Source organism: Macrobrachium nipponense, chromosome 17 (assembly GCF_015104395.2).
Source record: "Macrobrachium nipponense isolate FS-2020 chromosome 17, ASM1510439v2, whole genome shotgun sequence".
NCBI classification, from domain to species: domain Eukaryota; kingdom Metazoa; phylum Arthropoda; class Malacostraca; order Decapoda; family Palaemonidae; genus Macrobrachium; species Macrobrachium nipponense.
Genome location: NC_087210.1, coordinates 52806900 through 52825518, shown reverse-complemented (window position 1 = coordinate 52825518; position 18619 = coordinate 52806900). Strand labels below are relative to the sequence as shown.

The window sequence follows — 18619 nt, the reverse complement described above, 5'->3', positions numbered from 1 at the left end:
CCACAATTGCAGGAATTGGATGCAAAGGGGCTTTAGGAATAGGTTTATCAGGTTTACCCATTACTTGACATGTTTCACAACTTCCTACAAATTTCTTCACTGAGGATTTCAATCCTGGCTACCAAAAATATTTTGCCAATCTACTATGTGTTTTACAAACTCCAAAATGACCAGAAAAGGAATCCTCATGAGCTAAACTAAGGACATCATTCTGATATTTTGAAGGTACCACAATCTGTTCTACCAGAGAGGTTTGGTTCAAGCCGTGATCCACAGGACGACTAACTATACAACAAACCTCTAATCACACAGAACCTTGTTTTTGTTAAATCATCCGTACCTCCTAATTCATAATTGAATTCAGCCTTCTGAGCTTCAATAAAGCTTACACGGTCACAATCAGGATTAAATATTTTATTTATAAAACTACTACTACCACTACCTACAGACCCAGGTCTCTCTACCTCTACCTCTAAACTACTTAAGTTTAAATTATCCTCCTTCTGTAGGGCGGCAGCAGCTTTTGCAGAAGCTCGAGTGGTAATTGCCACAGGACTTGCAGTTATGGACACTATTGGGAATATTTCATAACCTCGGGCATCCAACATATTTCCCAAAATGCCGTCAATACCAGGGATGGGGAGCTTTTCTGCCACTGCCAATTCTGTCACCTTGTGATACCCTGGGAAGAATGCCTCTACCTCCACCAAAGGCGTAGAAACCACTGTATCAGGGAACCCACCCAGGACCACATAATTTCCAGAATCCTCACCAACATCCTTCAAAACCTTTGACATCACCAATGATCGAGCAGACCCAGTGTCCCTTAAGAAGTTCACTCTGACAACTTTACTATCAACAACCAAACTGCCAGGCCAAATATATTTGTTATAAAGTCACAAAGGTGAGCTAGTAGGCGACCGATTTAATTCACCTCCACTACCACTAAACCTAAGCCTTCCTTCAGTTCCTGGGGAACACAACTTCAGTATTAGGGGTAGTAGGGGCATTGGCTATTAAAAGATATGGGGACGTTGTTACCTCCCCTTCCGTTCCGCTGGAGATACCTCCTCCGGACAGGAGAGAGCTTGAAAGTGCCCCTGCTCGTGGCACCAAAAACAAGTTCCCCTAGTGCTACCAACATTATTAGAACTTTGGTTACTCTGGGAAAACACCCGTGTGTTCCTTCCACTTGGGTTATTTCCATGGCTAGCTTCAACCTTTGTTTTAAAGAGGTTATTGGATCTCCAATTATTATTGTTTGGCCTGGTAGGCTGGGATTTAACAACTGATGGGCCAAAACTACTACTACCTACACGGTGTGTTAACACAATCTCATCAGCTATCTGAGCAGTTTTACTTAAGCTATATGCTTTTACCTCCTCTAGGTGAATTCCAAGTTCTTTACTACAAGTTTTCTTAAACTCCCTCAAGGAGAAGGAGACCACCTGGCGACTCTTTACCCAGTCGTCAAACTGCTCCTCCTTAAGACGGGCATACTCCACATAGGACATAGTATCGGGCTTCATAGAATTCCTGAATTTTAGGCAATAAGCCTCAGGGACCAAGTCATACGCCTTGAGAATCAACGTCTTAACTTTACCATAATCTCTGGCCACACTCTCTTCCAAAGCATTATATTGGCGAATGGCCTTACCTACTAACCTGCATTGAATTAATGCAGTCCACATCTCAGTGGGCCAAGACAACCTAGTGGCCACCCGCTCAAAAGCCTTAAAGAACTCTGACACATTATCTTCATCAAACACGGACACCAACTTTAATGCCGCACTCATATCAAACCTATCGGAAGAAGGACCGGTGGGAGTACTGTTAAAGTCAGGGTTAGCTCGTAACCTAGCCAAGTCCAAGTTAATTCTAGCCATTTCCAACTCATGGCGCCTCGCCCTCTCATTCTCTTCGAATTGTACCTTCAATAATTCTATTGTTTTACAAATTATGCTAAGGTCCTCATTTTTAGAATTCACCACAGACTGTACTGGCTCTGGCTCTACGTCTACAAAGGGGTTATTAGAAACTTTAGTTTTTACTGTTAAATTAGCTGGACCAGTATAAATAACACCAGTACGAGGGTGGTCCTCAAATAGAGATAGCCCAGGATTAACACTTACCTCATCAACAGAATTTTCATCATCAGAACTTCCACTAATCAAATCCCTAGCCAAATCCTCACCCTCTGCTATACCACGAGCCACCATCGCCTTGACAGACGACAACAACAGCCTTAGTATCCGTGGGTTTAAAAGAAATTTTTAACCAACGAGCACAACTCCTCAAATGCTCTTTACTTAATATGGCAAGATATTTTAAACAGTCAGCAGAACCCAAAAACTCGGCTGGGTCAAAAACAAAGTCTTCCATAATGAATTACCTACAAGGGGGGAAAGTAAGGCAAGCAACAAAACCAAATCAAATATTGTAACCTATCCCAGAGTTGCTCCACAAACCCAAACTCTGTGCACACCCGCGTACGATCCTGTCACGGTCGCCAAATTGTTACGACACCTTTGGCTGTAATACAGGTTCTTTATACTTTACTACACAGGGATTGTAGGCGGTAAGAAAGTACACAGGGTAAGAGGAATGTGGAAACAAACACCAGAATAAAATCAACAATATTTAATAATAAAGTACACTTAATACTAAATCAGCCTTGGGAGTCAACTTAATAAATATACAAAATACAAATAGTAAATAACTGGCTCACAAGCAAAGAAAGGACATATGCCAAAGGCTCAAATAATCATAACACGGGCCCAATAATAAAACCACTATCCTACAACTATAAGAAAGAAGGAAGAAAGTCCAGAGAAAATAAAGTAAGGAAAGCCTTAAACCTCCTACCTAACCATGGTGGTATTAAACTTAAAACTAATTCAAATAGCCATTCTGAGGGGCAATAAATACCAAATACCCCTAACTCAACACAATATATATATATATATATATATATATATATATATATATATATATATATATATATATATATATATATATATATATATATACACAAATATAAATTGTCCAGGTAGACAAAGGGGTCGAGTTCAATTCCGAGGGACAACACAGGATAAATACCTCATACCTGGCAATTGCCTCCCTACGAGCCTCCTCACGAGCCCTTAGCTCTCCTGGACAAGCAGTTGAAGACGGACAGGACAGTGGTTGGCGTAACGCCTCCTACGTCGCGGGACAGCGATGACCACGTCTTCCGCCAAATCCTCCGGCGGGAATCAGGAGTACAGGCGTCGCAAGTGACGATAACCTGCGATATCACAGCCGTGATCCAACTCCACAATGCACATACGCCGTAGATGGCTCAGCACATCTACGGAAAACCACATCCAAGGGAGGTCCGTCGGAGTATTCCTCCAAAAAAGCGTAAGATAAATCTCCAGAAGGCTGCCAACAAAAGAGCGTATGTCCAGAAGCTTATTCAGGCCCGAACTGTCTTAGGGGGCCCATTCACGCACCGGTACTACCTGCAGGTCTCCGGTTTGGGGCGGAGCTTCAGTGGCCGGACGACCGAAATTATACCCATACATTACGCAGGCGGCCTGAGTGAAATCAGGTTAGTCTACTCTCGGCCAGCAATTAGGAAGGTGTTATCAGAGAGGGAGCTGCAGATTCTAGCTCTTTGTATTGTAGCTTACGAGAAACGTAAGCAGCCGAGAAGGAGGAAAAGGGGTTGGATGAAGGAATGGCTAGCAAAAAGAGAAGTACTATCACACACAAACCTGTTGTAACATTTAATATGGGAGCCTCATGATTTCTTTAACTATCTACGAATGGATGACTCTACATTTCACAAGCTTCTATCTAGACCTTGTGGCACCACATATTCATAGGAAAGACACTTGCATGAGATCTGCTATATCACCAACGGATAGACTTGCTGCAACTCTCCGGTATTTAGCAACAGGAAGGTCTTACGAAGACCCGAAATTCAGCATAGCAGTATCACCACAAGCTTTGGGACGCATAATTCCAGAAACTTGCGAAGTTATATGGAAGGTATTAAGGAAAGAATATATGAAGGTAACTGTATGATGTTTATTGATTATATACATAAAGGTCACATATGAAGCTGAAAACAATCTTACAAAATACTGCGCATAATTATACACCCTATAATTATAGTATATTAATTTTTATCATTATTAGCTTTGTATCCTCACATACATTACGTTTTTAGGTTACCCAAAGCACCCCATGAGAAAATAGGATGTGCAGAAGCTTAGTATTATATGCTTCCTATTTTTATTCTTATTAAATGATGCCAACATTTGTATTTAACATTAATATAATGTTCAACCATAAGAATTGCAAAGTGCTCTTTGCTATGGCAAAGTAAGAAGTATTAAATGGAATGTTCTAATAGCTCAAGACAAAACAACAGCCCTATAATAGTAGCATGCATTGTAACTCTCTTGTTTGTTTTTATCAATGGACAATGAATCTCCAAACAATAAATGTTTGGTCGATTATTCTTGGACATTATATATATATAGCATTCATGAGTCCCTACTATCATACCTAAGATGTCCAAATTCTGCGTCATATAGAACATCATTTATTAATTTTTGAGCAAATTTTCGTAGTTCATCGTCAACTTTACGCAATTTACTTGCAATTAATTTATCAAACAAATCATATTCATCTTCTTCACGTGCTCCCAGTAATTTGTCCCTAATGATGCCCAGAACCTCATCAGCCTTGTTGCTCACTGACGGTCCCGGTTGGCGGCTCCGTTTTGCAGGTGGTAATGGAAGGGGTCTTGAAGCTCCAGGCTGGAATGTAGACTGGCAGTCCATCTCGATCACATCCTTAAATTGGGACAAAAATAACATGGATATTAGTGTTATTGAATACAGCAGTATTAATAAATATTATTATGCATTTATCTCCACAGTTCCCACATTCGAAGGAGGAATGGTGCCAGATTGGTCAAGACTTCGAAGAAATGTGGCAGTTCCCTAATTGCCTGGGCGCTGTAGACGGGAAACATGTAGCAATTGTTCCTCCCCCTAATTCAGGATCTTTCTTTTACAATTACAAAGAATTTTACAGCATGGTTCTCATGGCAGTCGTTAGCGCAAATTATGATTTTATATTGTGTGACTGGCACGAATGGGACAATTTCGGACGGTGGTGTAATTGAGAACACAAAGTTTGGGGAGAAGTTAGCCAACAACACACTGATTATACCAGATCCCGTAATAATTAGGTCCTCAAATCGGACCTTGCCTTTTGTATTCGTGGGTGATGACGCATTTGCAATGAGACCAAATTTTCTGAAGCCATTTAGTCACACAACAGGAAAGAAGGAGGAACAAGTATTCAATTATAGATTGTCTCGTACCCGCCGCGTTGTGGAGAGTACATTCGGAATATTAGCTTCTAAATTCCGCATATTCCATTCCCCCATAAATCCCGATGCAGAGAATGCAGTTTCTGTGGTCAAGGCTTGCTGTATGTTGCACAACTTTCTTCGGCGAGAGAGGGGTAACCGTAATAACAGGGCCTGCAACATCTTTTCTGATACCCAGCTAAAAGAAGAAATGGAAAAGGCATTCACCCCATTAGCTATAGAGCGTAGACACATGACCTATGAGGCAAAGGAAGTACGTAACTTGTATTTGGAGTACTTTAATCAGGAGGGTAGGGTTGATTGGTTGGATGATAAGATGTAATGATGAGTCATTGTGCAGGCTAAATATCCACATACGTGGTCAACTCTTATCACTTACTGTTTATTACTGCTTATGTCAATCTATATCCCAACAGTAGGAGATTTTTTGTACCATTGGGATGTGTGAGGGTTATGTAAGAAAATACATTTATATGTATTACAGGCAATTATGAAATAAAGGTGTGCATTTATTCAGTATAATGAATTATTATCTATATTCACTGAGTATTATTCCTTTCACTCTCAGGTGACACAATTCATTTTTCAGGTTATTATTAGACTATTTTATTCAGATTAGGAAGTGTATATGGATGACGAAGGGAAAATTGCGCAAGTCTTTACACTTTTAAGTTTTTTTATATTCTTCTAGAGCTCTATAGAATAGTTTGATGATTCCAAGAAAAGGCTGCAAAAATGCCTCACGAGCGTGAAACGTTTTAATATGATATTTAAAGGTGTTTACATACCTCTTCAATATTTGATGATGTTCTTGGTGTTTCTTGGTCACGAAGGAATAAAAGCTGGTCGTAGTACCACAGACTTGGACGATAGACCTCATCTGTAGCTGCCCCAGACTTCTTTGAATTTTCAACCTTTTTCATTTCTTTCCTGAAGGAACTGCGTATGTTGTTTATCTTCTTGGTTACAGTGTCACGGGTAACACTCCCATCCTCTCTCGAAGTTTCTTCACGAATGTCTCATACGCTTCATTTTTCATATTCGTGTTTGAATAGTCTTTACTCTTAGTTATATTGTAAATATATGGTTGTTCAAAGAAAAGAATGTGCCTGAACGTTTGATTATGAATAGAATAAAAGCTTCGATTATAAAAAACCAGAGAGATATCAAGGCCATTTTGAAAGAAAAATTGTTAAAATATTTGACAAAGATTTTTTGTAACATTAAATGCAATGTATTCTAGATGAAAATATATGTAGTTCTTGATTTATTGTAATGTTTTGTAAATAATCTATTGAATAAAAACTTAAAGAAAAATAAATATCCCATATACATGGATGTTGCTTGTATACATCAATGAATTCGTTCCAAAATCTTTTATCCACCCAGATGTCTGACATAGTGCTCGCCTACTAAATGGGTTCTTCTACTGCGACTTTTAACCATAGACTGAGGATAAGCCTGCAGGCCGCGTCGAAGACACCTCACATACATTAGGGCCTGCTCGAACAGGTCTCGAGCTGTCCGGTCGCCTGTGAGTTCGAACCTTAGGAATAAAATCCCGCCATACACGCAACGATACAGTTAAACCACGCCCACAACGTTCTCACCTGAAGGCTGCAACTGAGCGTGAATGGGGGCCCTTAGGCCGGCCTCCACTCACCGCACTACAGTTCCATTCCAACTCGAAAACAAAATAAAAACAATCGTTAACACGATAGTTAGGTAATTCACAAGAGGAGGAATCACTGAGCAAAACCACTGAACGTTACGTTAACGTAAAAAAAAAATACAGCTGCTGAACTGAATATAAGAAAGCCCTTAAAACTAAGGTACGAGGCTGATTTAAGAAAATAAACAAGCAATAAATTAAGCTAATTTGACACCATCATTGCTGAGTTTTGCTATTTAACCCATAGCTGGACCCTACCCCTACAGCTGAGTAGACTGAGAAAATTAAGATAAAGATACTTTCCCAAGGAATCAACGCCGAGGAGAGCGGTCACCCATCCAACGACTGACCAGCCCCAATGTTGCTTAACCAGTCCATTGACAACCTAACCCAATCTGCCACGGCACCACTATTATTATTATTATTATTATTATTATTATTATTATTATTATTATTATTATTATTATTATTATTATTATTATTATTATTATTATTATTTTACGTTCTTGCTTAAAAATAACTTGTCAAATTTTCATACAGCAAAATTTCTTAAAGATTATCACACAATACAGAGGAACCAATTACATTCTGGTATATTTATAAGCATTTTAGAGATTTGTGTGAATTTTATAGGAAACAGTCCAGAATCTGTGTGAGAAATGAGAGAATTTGCTTTTTGAAAAGTGGCAACACTGACGTCACCCACCGTCACCGAATGATGACTGATGAGTGATGCTACGTTATCAGCGGCTCGTCATCTGACAATATCACAGACTCGTTACTCGTCAGTCATACAGTTTCAACCGTGTCCCTCTTAATACGTTTTCCAGGCTGTTATTGCGAGTCTACACATCAATTGCGTATAAGCAGTAGAAGATATACACATTAAATGTTTACTAACAGCTTAATTAAAAACCCTTTAAAAAGTTTTTAATACAATGAAAAGAATAAAAACAGAGACAACAAATCTGAAAGGGCCAAGATCCAAAACAGAAAAAAAAGACACCTACCAGCAGTGGCAGCGAAAGGAGGGCCGAAAAAAAAAATATGGAGGAGAGTGTAAGCTAAGAATAATTAGGCAATAAATAGTTGGGTGGAAGATGATTGGTGGCTGAGAGTAGGTCTACAGTTAACTTAATCATGGCTGATTCAAGGGTAGTTAGTTTGTCTATGTCTATATGCCAGTCTGCAGGAATAACTCAATAAACAAACAAGTGCACTGTAGTTTCTTGTTGGAACGTGCATGCAGCGGTATTCAATAAAATTCTATAATGTTTATTGAGAGATCCTCGGTTGTCTTGGTAATTGTTCTGAACAACTGAACTTCCACAGCATAGAAACGAAACAGAAACACGTCACATATACTTAAGGCATTTCATTACAGTGCAACGTGAAACAAAAAGCACAAGCACTATTATCAGAACTTTCAACTTATTGTGCTTCTTTGGCATGTGCAATTCATGTTTGGACAGTAAATGTTGGTTTCCCTCAAATTTCAGATATGAAATAAATACGGAGGTGACAGATTGCCGACATGTGGGGAAAAGCAAGATAAATCCTGGTTAGGTGAGCGATCGGGGTGTGCCTTGGTGGGGTGGCAACACTGAATTTTGCATTATCGCAGACGCACTTTCGTGGTCACAGAGGACAAGCAAACATGGCCTTGACCAGGAACATTTTCGTCAGCCGCATTCGTACCCCTTTAACGTTGTAAGTTAAATATATTCGATTAAGTTTGAACCGGACCAACTCGAGTGCAACTGTAAATAGGTGGTTTGATGTGTCAGCCATTAAATCTTTCATGTCATGTTATATTATATTACTAGCTATTCTTTTTTTTCCGGTTGATCTTTCCTTGCGAACCCCGAGGGACTTGTGGAATTCTTGATTTTGAATTTGTGACTGATATTCTTATTCAAAAGAGAGTTTTTTTCACACTAGAATAAGTGGGAATTCGCGAACTTTAACGTAAGAGTACTATAAATCTAGCTTAATGATAGTACCTACTAGGCCTAGCGTAATGCCGGCAGTGGACTCATTTCTACCCTAACCAGAAACCGGTTTTGATGGCAATAAAGACTTGCCAACTGCCAGAATGCTTATTTGTATAATGTTTTGATGACAGGTAGTTTGTTTCACGCAGTTCTAACCATCATTCCCATACCTAGCCAATAGGGAAAACCACCGAACGGCGACATAGCGGCCACCTCTCCCGGTCTGCGGCCACCTTCTCGTAACAGTACTTAAACCAGTTCAATAACCTGGGATGAACATCAGTCTAGAGCTAGCGTCCCTCGAAGCAACACCTCGAGACCTCTACTTTCCCTTAAGTACCTATTTTTTCCTATGTCACATTAAGGCCACAATTTCCTGTTAGGGTAAAACATCAAAGCAGGCCACGCAGGCCAGCTACCATCAGTGCAAGCCACCCTCCGAAAAAGTACATTATAACGCGTCCTGACACCCGAGATGGGCATCAGTCGCGACTTGTTGTTGGTGAGAAACGGAGCTAAAGACCTCTACTCTCCTTTCGAAGTAAGTATTTTCCCCAAAGTTAGAAATTAAGGCCAAATTTTAAGATTTAAACAGATTTAAACAGAGGGTACTGAAAATGGCGCCCACGGCAGTGGAAATCTCACCAAAACGCTTTAGAAATTTTTACTTACAACTAAAAATGTTTCGAAGATTGACGCCATCTCGATGTTTACGGAGTAGCTTGTGTCAATAAACTAACCATTTCCTGTGATAAATCCGCACACCATTTGTACCCACAGACGCTGGAGCACTTTTATCACAACAATCGAAACACGATTTCTCATCAACAACAAGCCAGGCGTAAACAGCTGTGTTGGGGTAGAAGATGACGAGAAGCGTGCTCTTGGCTAATTTTTAATAAGTAGTAAAAACATCAACTATTTTACATATTTATGATGATTAATTTGAAAATATTCGTTATTGAAAAAGTAACTCGACTCTGACTCAAATTTAAGTAATTATTTTTCTGAATTAGAACGTTCTTTCAAGTTCTGTATTATGACGTCACGACATCTTGACTTTCGTACCTATTGTAAATAATTGCTATACTCAACTGTCATTGCAGAACAGTTTACCAGTTATTCATGCAGATTGTTATCAGCTATACATGTAATTGTTATAATCGTAATGCGCATATATATCTTTATTATTTACTTTTTGGATATATGAAGATGTTTTACTGCTGGATTATCGCCGTAGTGTGACGCAATCGTTTTCGGTCCATGGGCCTCTTGTCTGTTTTCGCACCATAAGAAATTATGGGGCCGAATTTGCAATGACCAGAAAGTCGTTAAAAGAGGAAAGTTAGCATTGAGGGGCATATGTTTTGACTGAGAAAAATACAAATTTATTCAATAGCTAGCTTGTTAAAAAATACTTGGTTATAAAAAACTTGAGTTGTACAACTAAGCAGCATGTCTACTATGGGTTTCAGAGACAGTGCAAGCAGGTTTTTGGGCAATACCTATTTCTGTAACGAACACTCTTAACAGAACGAGATTTTGCTATAGTGCATTACACCCAGTGCCGTAATTTATAAGGGTATCGTGAATCACTAATCGTAAAGAATAACGACACTTGTCCTTGTACCAAGAGACAAAAACTCCATTATGCTGAAATGGATACGAACACGCGTATAAAGCTCCACCTACCCTCTCCCCAACCCCCCCCCCCCCATCCCTTTTCTTTTCTTCTTTGTTCCTCCGCCTTCCTTTCTCTCTCTCTCTCCTCTCTCTCTCTGTTGCCATTCGGTATGTGTTGACCCTCCAAACTGGGTATAAGACTACACACAAAACGTTGAAATTGGTGAAATTAGGCTATGTATTGGAAGTATATATACATAAATATTAAAGCAATTTTATCATTATTGCATTACTATGACAACTAGAATTCATGGAAACAGTTTATAACCTGTTAAGCGTCACCCACGTAATAATACGTTTACCGCGATCTACTCGGTAGCGCCTTCAACGGGATATTACGTTCAAGACTTTAACTGTGCTTGTCAAGTCGTCAGCCCCGTAATAATACGTTTACTCGCATAGAAAGTGTAGGAACATCATTTGGTAACACTCTCAGCACATGGGAAACTTATTTCCAGCCTGGCAACTCTTTCCTGGTGGTCGCTTATGCTAGAAAACTGCCTGTCCCTGTTGGTTTTCTTTCAATACGCTTCGGGCGTTTATCGAGACAAATTGGATTTCGCGTCTTTCACAATGAATGTCCCAAAGAGGAGGCATATTTCTTTAGGTGAGATCAATCAAATACTAGATGAGGAGTGTGATATTGATAACCTATTTGATGATGAGAGCTCTAGTTCTGAATCCTCCAGTGATGATACAAACTTTTCTTCCAATTGCGGAGTGAAGATGACTTTTCTTTGCCGAGTGACTGGACTCCGAGATAAGAGAGAGAGAGAGAGAGAGAGGGCGAGCGAGATAGAGAGAGAGGAGAGAGAGAGAGAGAAGAAGGAGAGGAGAGAGAGAAAGGAGAGAGAGCGAGAGAGGCGAATTTCCAACAAGTTTAATTTAATTAAGTATGAATAACAAGCATAAAAATCAATATTAACTTTGAAAAACTATCATCAGTGCTATGATCCCTGATTACAAAAAAAGCGTGACGGTACGTTAGCAGCGAGCTCATCAGGGCGGACGCTTAACAGGATAATGGAACGGCGTATGTGTGAAGCCTCCACTAATGTGGCAACGATGATTTTGCCATTCTTAGCATGCAAACATTAAAGCATGCAAACATTAAAGGTTACATTTATTTCTGGCATACGATTATTTAAGAAATTCAAAATACTAATAAAGACTGAAATCAGTGAAAAGTGCTAGCAAAAACAAAAAAGCAAAAAAAAAAAAAAAAAAACGTAGTCGTTCCTCTATGCACTTTTCCGTATTCGTTCCTCTATGGTTTTCGGCAGCCAGATGTACGAAAACGTTAGAAACATTTGATTTTATCTACGTTAGAAATATCTGTAATTTTTCGGGGTAATTTGGTTGCAAAAAACGGATAATATACATGAATTAAATCAAAATTTTTAAATAACAATGTCAAATTTAAACTAAATAACGAGTAAGTAAACAGTTTAGGGTAATAAAACTTTGCAGTTTCGTCGTCTGTCGTCGTCTGTCGTCGTCCTGCTGTTTGTAATTGTGTTTATGGCGCGCGCGCTTAGAAACCAGGAACAGCAACGGGTTAAAGTGCAATGTGGAGTGAACTGAGACCAAAATGTGTATAATAACAATCAAATAAGCACTGTGGAGTTTCAGTTGTGATGGCAGTAAGGATAAAAACCGCCGATTACAAGGTAAGAATGAATTCAGTTCCAACCATTAACCCCGGGAATAACAAGTTTCATACTTTCACTAATATAGGCAACAAAATGTTGTTTTATTGTGCTGATTACAACTGCAATCTTGAGTAAGATCAATAAACGTTACATACATACGCTAACATTGTTCAAATGAGTGCTGGGAAGGCTGGGAAAGATGGTGTCCGTCACTGATGAGAACCGTCCATGAAAAAACGTAGCCGCCATATTGGATTTCAAAACTGCCTTGAAAACATATTTTACGAAGAGCTCACATGCTTATTTTAGTTCGTATGGGGCTTTCATATATCACAATATGTTGACGAAACTTCAGTCTTTTAAATGGTATGCTTAGAGTTGCAATTGTATTCATGTTTCACCAATTAAATATCGAGTGAATAAGACCCGTCTACCGTGATGAGGGTTGGCCTGTACTGATGTTTCCCCCTAAATAGAGGTTAATGAAAGTCTAGTCATGTGTAGTGCTAACTTACCTTGATGACACTTTTGAAATCTTGTTAATTCTTCAAAAGTAAGCTGCATCACCATTTTCAAAAAAAAAAGAAATTAATACCTAATCCTTCATTTTATGTTGAAGGGGAAACAACCGACTGGACTAGCTGATCCAGTTTTGGCCGCATGTGGATCCACCCACCGAAAAAGTACTTTAACACGTCCTGACACCAGAGATAGGCACCAGCCATGAGTCATCAGTGGTGAGAGCAACAGCTTGAGACCTCTTCAGTCCTTTTGAAGTAAGTATTTCAAAGTTAGAAATTAGGGTAAACAACCGACTGGACTGGTCAACTCACTGACTACCTCGTATTTGGCCACCCTCCGAAACAGTACTTTAACACGTCCTGACACCAGAGATGGGGATCAGTCATGAGGAGTTGGTGGTGGTAAGAGGAGCTCAAGACCTCTTCTCTCCTTTCGAAGTAAGTATTTTCTCCAAAGTTAGAAATTAAGGCCATATTTTAAGATTTAAACAGAGGGTAATGAAAAGTGTGGCCAACGCAGTGTTGTTTTCAAAATTTTTACTTACAATGAAAAAAGTTTAGAAGATTGACGCCATCTCGATGTTTGCGGAGTCGCTTGTCTCAACAAACTTCCCATTTCCTTTGCTAAATCCGCACACCACTTGTGTAGATGCTGGGGCACTTTCATCACAACAATCGTAAACCCGACCTCTAACCAGTACTTATCTAAGAGGACAACGGCATTCTTTGCGGCGTTTTGAGCTCTTCAATTGTTTATCAGTGTTGTCAATTGGTATGTGTTTACTCTCCAAACTGGGTATAAGACTTACACAAAACCAGGGAAATAAGTGAAATTAGTGTATCTATTTGTAGTGTATATACATATTACAGCAATTTTATCATTACTGCATTACTGTGACAACTAGAATTCATGGAAACAGTTTGTAAATCCATCGGCATATGTGTGAAGCTCCACTAGATTGGCAATGATGAGTCATTTTTTGTCGCATCATCTGCTTCTATGTACATCCGAAATATTTGTAATTTTTCAGGGTTAATTTGGTTGCAAAACAGGGATAATAGACATGAATTAAATAAACATTTTAAAGTAACAAAGTAAAGTTAAACTAAATAATGAGTAAAGTAAACAATTAAGGGAATAAAGCTTTGCACCTCATAAACAGTGTAGTTGTCTGCTGCTCGTAACTGTGTTTGTGGAGTGAGTGCTTAGGAACCAGGAACAGCAAGTATCAAGTGCAATTTGGAGTGAATTAAGACCAAAATGTGTATAATTACAATCAAATAAGCACTGAAGAGTTTCAGTTGTGATGGTAGTAAGGATAAAACCACCTATTACAAGGTAAAAATGAATTCAGTTCAAACCATGACACCGGGAATAAAAAGTTCAACTGGATATTGGTACGGCAGCCGTATCCCTGATTGCGATAGATATTGGTACGGCAGTGAATTGTGCATGCGCGAACCATTGTTTACCGCGGCTGCCTCGGCCATAATGGCATATCAGGGACAGCAAGAAAATGACGACCTAACAACGTGAACCGTGTAATAATACATCAGTTTTTGCTGAAAAGCAGATATTTTCAAGTTTCAACAAGCTGATAAAGGCAATAGACGTCTATGAAGAGTCAAACTTCCAGAAATTGTATATCTGTAGGTCACGAACGATGGAATCGGCCCTGAAAAGAACTCCGTAGAGGAGACTCAAAGAAGAATTGAAGCTTAGTGCGTCCAATATGGGAAACATACTGTTAATATAGACCTGATTTGAATGATTACTTACGATTGATTCGGCCGTTTACTACAGGATTGACTTGGTAGTTTTCCTTAGTACCATGAATACAGCAGAGCGCAATTTCTGTGTACTTCAAGTCTTCTTTGATTCTCATCTTCGGAGCTCTCTTCAGGGCCGATTCCATCATTCATGACCTACGTATACTATACAATTTCTGGAAGTTTGACTCTTCGTAGACGTCTATTGCTTTTTTCAGCTCGTTGAAACCTGAAAACATCTGTTTTTTGGCGAAAACTGATGTATTATAACACGGTTCAGAGGAGATTCAAAGAAAATATGAAGTTCACAGATAGATTAGTTTAGTTTTATTTTTCATTATATAGTCAACATCTAAGTATGTTTAAATATTATTGTGATTTTTTATATTTTCATTTACTGTTAAAATGTTTTGGTGCTTTGATGATGACAGTATGGTACTTCACTTTGACATTTTGAATTGAACATGTTCGGCGAAACAATTCAGTTCGGCTACTATTACTACTATTGCTGAAACTCTAGTGCCGTACCTATAGCTCTTAGCAACAGTGTACGGGAACTGCTGCATGATTAGCAAACTGCTGTACCTACAGCAAGTCAATAGCGCACTACAGTGGCACTGACAGAATCTGACGTAGCCTTACCACACTATGGGACTCCTGGTTATTTGCACGGCAGGAAGTCTGAAATTGACACATGCACAATTCACTGCCATGCCAATATCTATCGCAATCAGGGATACGGCTGCCGTACCAATATCCTGTGCCTAAAAAGTTTCATACTTTCACTAATATAGGCAACAAAATGTCGTTTTATTGTGCTAATTACAACTGCAATCTTGAGTAATATAAATAAATGTTACATATAAACGCTAGCTGTTCAAATGAGTTGTGGGAAGGCTGGGAAAGATGGTGGATTGCCTGTGGTTAGAAGGGCCAGTCACGCAATTGCCACCATATTGGATTTCAAAACTGCCTTGAAATCCTTTTTGTTCCAACACGTAATACAAACCTTCGGTCCTTTAACATTAGGAATGTACTTAAGTCGTAGCTGGAATTACGGCCGTTGAATCTTGATCAAGGTGGTTAGGCTAGCCTGCCCGGATGTAAACACTCCACTTTGCTTTCGGCCGTCTTCCGATTAAGACGTGTGTTTGTGAGCTCCGGCTCACTGGTCGTTGATCTTTTTTCCCGGTGGGATCCTTTTGGTTTATTTTTTGTTTTAAATAATTATGCATATACGGTGTTTGATATTAATACTAAACAAAGGTTTGTCCTTGTTTTTCAATTAATATACAAACCCAATCTTTGTGATAGCCTTTATAACCGCCCCTCTACTTGTGTTAAGAGTCGGCGGCAAAGGTATACCAACATATTATTTACATTCTTTGCCCTTTAACACTGGCTCAGGCCTGCATGAGGACGAGATATGTATTTAACATGAGGATGAGGCAAATATTTAATGTAAGTGATATTGTTCCTGTAACGGGACAAGTATTCATCCAGAAATTACGCTTATGCTTGGGAATTACCGAGGGAACTTCAAAGGTTTGTCCATGTTTTGTTGTTATGGTAATTTCTCTTTTCCTTCTTCCTTTCACTTACTATCGGAAGAAGGTAGAAGGATGGGCGTGCGGTGTTAATGTTGGATCTCCTCTCACTTCTGAGGGCGGTGCCCTTGGATGTGTGAGGAGTATCCTCATTACTTTCATTTTTTTTCCCCCTTATTTTACAGACTAGTGGTGATTGTGTTTTCAGCAGTATTGGTTGGATGCTCTTCGTATTGGTTATCCTAACCTTGGAATTGTACCTATGACTCGAAGCATATTGCGTACCAATCCTCGAGTGCGTGTACTGATCCCCTGCTGATGATCATATTCATTACGACTACTACCCGGGAGTTATGTCACTGGAGGAAGCTGTCGTGCTGCCCTGTGATGTTTTTCTGCTCCTGATGGTAGAAGTCTGGCAGAATTCGGAGGAACCGAAGAGGAAGAGATTTCGTCTAGTGTCGTCATCCTCCTCTTCGAGATCATCATATTTTCATGCCTCCTCTCCTTCAACTTTTAGGCTTTGCCGTAAAGAGAAGGTGGTCTTCCCCCTAAAAAAATTCTTGTCACGGGACTTCTAAGGGTCTGTCTTGCTCTGGTGAGACAGGTGGGTCTTCCGCTGGTCCTCCCGTTTCTCCTGGAATGGGGCCCGTCTCTTCTTCCTCAGGGAGGAAGCAGACAGGGACCATGGAGGTACCGGCCACCACTGGTATCTCCTCGCCTGGTTGGGAACTGTCTCGGCCACCGAGTGTACAGTCACCTACGGGTGACCGTGCAGCCAGGGTCCAGACTGCTGAGTACGCTCACCGTGTCAGGACCCAGGCACGAAGCGGAAGATGGTAGGAGTCGCTCGGGTGACTTTCGCCAGACCGGTGATCGCTCTTGCAGCGATCGTCCGGTACCCAGGGTTGACGTGACGTTCCCGCGGGTCCATGCACGCAGACACAGGTAGAGGCGGGCCATCCAGCCCTCTTTTAATTAATTTCTTTCTTTCAAAGAGATTCCTCCCTGGCACAACCTCCTGTGCCAGCCACACATAGAACGGTACCACCGATCGGTTCGGTCCCTGTCTTCATGGCTGGCTGTTATCCACCATCACTTGCGAGCAGGAGGCTTTTCTCGTTGAGCAGTAACAAAGATGGCTGGGTACCTCAGGCAGTCCTCTGCAGTTGTGTACCAAGGGAAGTGATCCGTCTTTTGTGGATGGGGTCTCTCTCCTCTCAGAGCCACTCTTCAGCAGGTAGCGGATTTCCTCGTCTTCCTTCACCGAGAGAAGCTCCTCTCCGTCTCCACAGTTAAAGGCAACAGAGCCGCCCTGGCCCTAGTCCTTAAACTGCGGGGAGTGGATATCTCCTCTTCCTTCGAGATCTCCCTCCTAATGAAGAGCTTCAAGAGGTCTTGCCCACCCAGGGAACTCTGCCCCCCAGGGTGGGATGTGACTCTCGTCCTTAGGAGTTTGACTCGAAGACCCTTCGAGCCACTCTGAGAGTCATCAGACAGGGATCTGACCCTCAAGACCCTCTTCTTGCTGGCCCTGGCATCGGTGAAGAGAGTAGGGGAACTTCATGGTCTTTCCTTCGATGTTGAGCATGCGAGGGGATGGGGATCTGTGATGCTCGATTTCGTCCCAGACTTCATAGAGAAAACTCAGAATCCTTCGGTTCCTGACGACCGGTTCGAGTCATTCACGATCCCCTCCCTGAAGGACTTCACCGACGATGATGCGGATGAAATGCTGCTTTGTCCTGTGAGGGCGCTACGGCGCTATCTGAAGAGAACTCGACACCTCAGGCCTGATTGTCGATGCCTCTTCATTAGCACCGGGGTTACCAAGAAGGTGGTGTCCAAGAACACACTTTCTTTCTGGCTTCGTGAGGTGATCAGGAGGGCGTACGCTGCGGATGGGATTGACGACACCCGTACCCTTCGTCCAAGAGCACACGAAGTCAGAGGTATTGGTCCAACCCTTGCGTTCTGGTGCTGAAGGTAAGGGTTTGGGCCAACCAGACCACCTTCACATCTTTTTATCTTTGCGATATTGCCCACAGGTCCTTGGATACCTTCTCTTTGGGACCCGTAGTGGCTGCTCAACAAGTTGTGTAGTTTACCCAGCTCCCGAGCGGACAGAACAGCATCGCATCCTTGTGTGACTGCATGAATGGACGAGTGAAAGACAGTGTGACTGGCTTCTCTTCCTCCTCTTTTCTCCCCGCTACCTGTGGGCAGAGGGCTGCGGTCGTCACTACGCTGGACAGGAGGCAGATGCAGGTAAGCTATGCGACTGAGCTCCATCCTATCCCTTTTAGTACGGATAGGAGCGGTTATCCACCACTTCCCTAACAATGGGGGGAGTGGATACCAACTAGAGACAAACCCATGACCTTATTT

The 18619-nt window shown here is 40.9% G+C and overlaps 1 protein-coding gene across 2 annotated transcripts in view; it reads left to right on the top strand.

The window, feature by feature from the left end:
• The first annotated feature begins 8617 nt into the window (after window positions 1–8617).
• The window catches only part of LOC135196225 (ATPase inhibitor mai-2, mitochondrial-like), a 50148-nt gene continuing 40146 nt past the window's right edge, over window positions 8618–18619 (top strand). For both annotated transcript variants that reach the window (XM_064222871.1, XM_064222872.1), the window contains exon 1: window positions 8618–8774. In XM_064222871.1, the coding sequence (XP_064078941.1) occupies window positions 8722–8774 (53 nt within the window). In that variant the 5' untranslated portion in view covers window positions 8618–8721. The remainder of the gene's footprint in view (window positions 8775–18619) is intronic.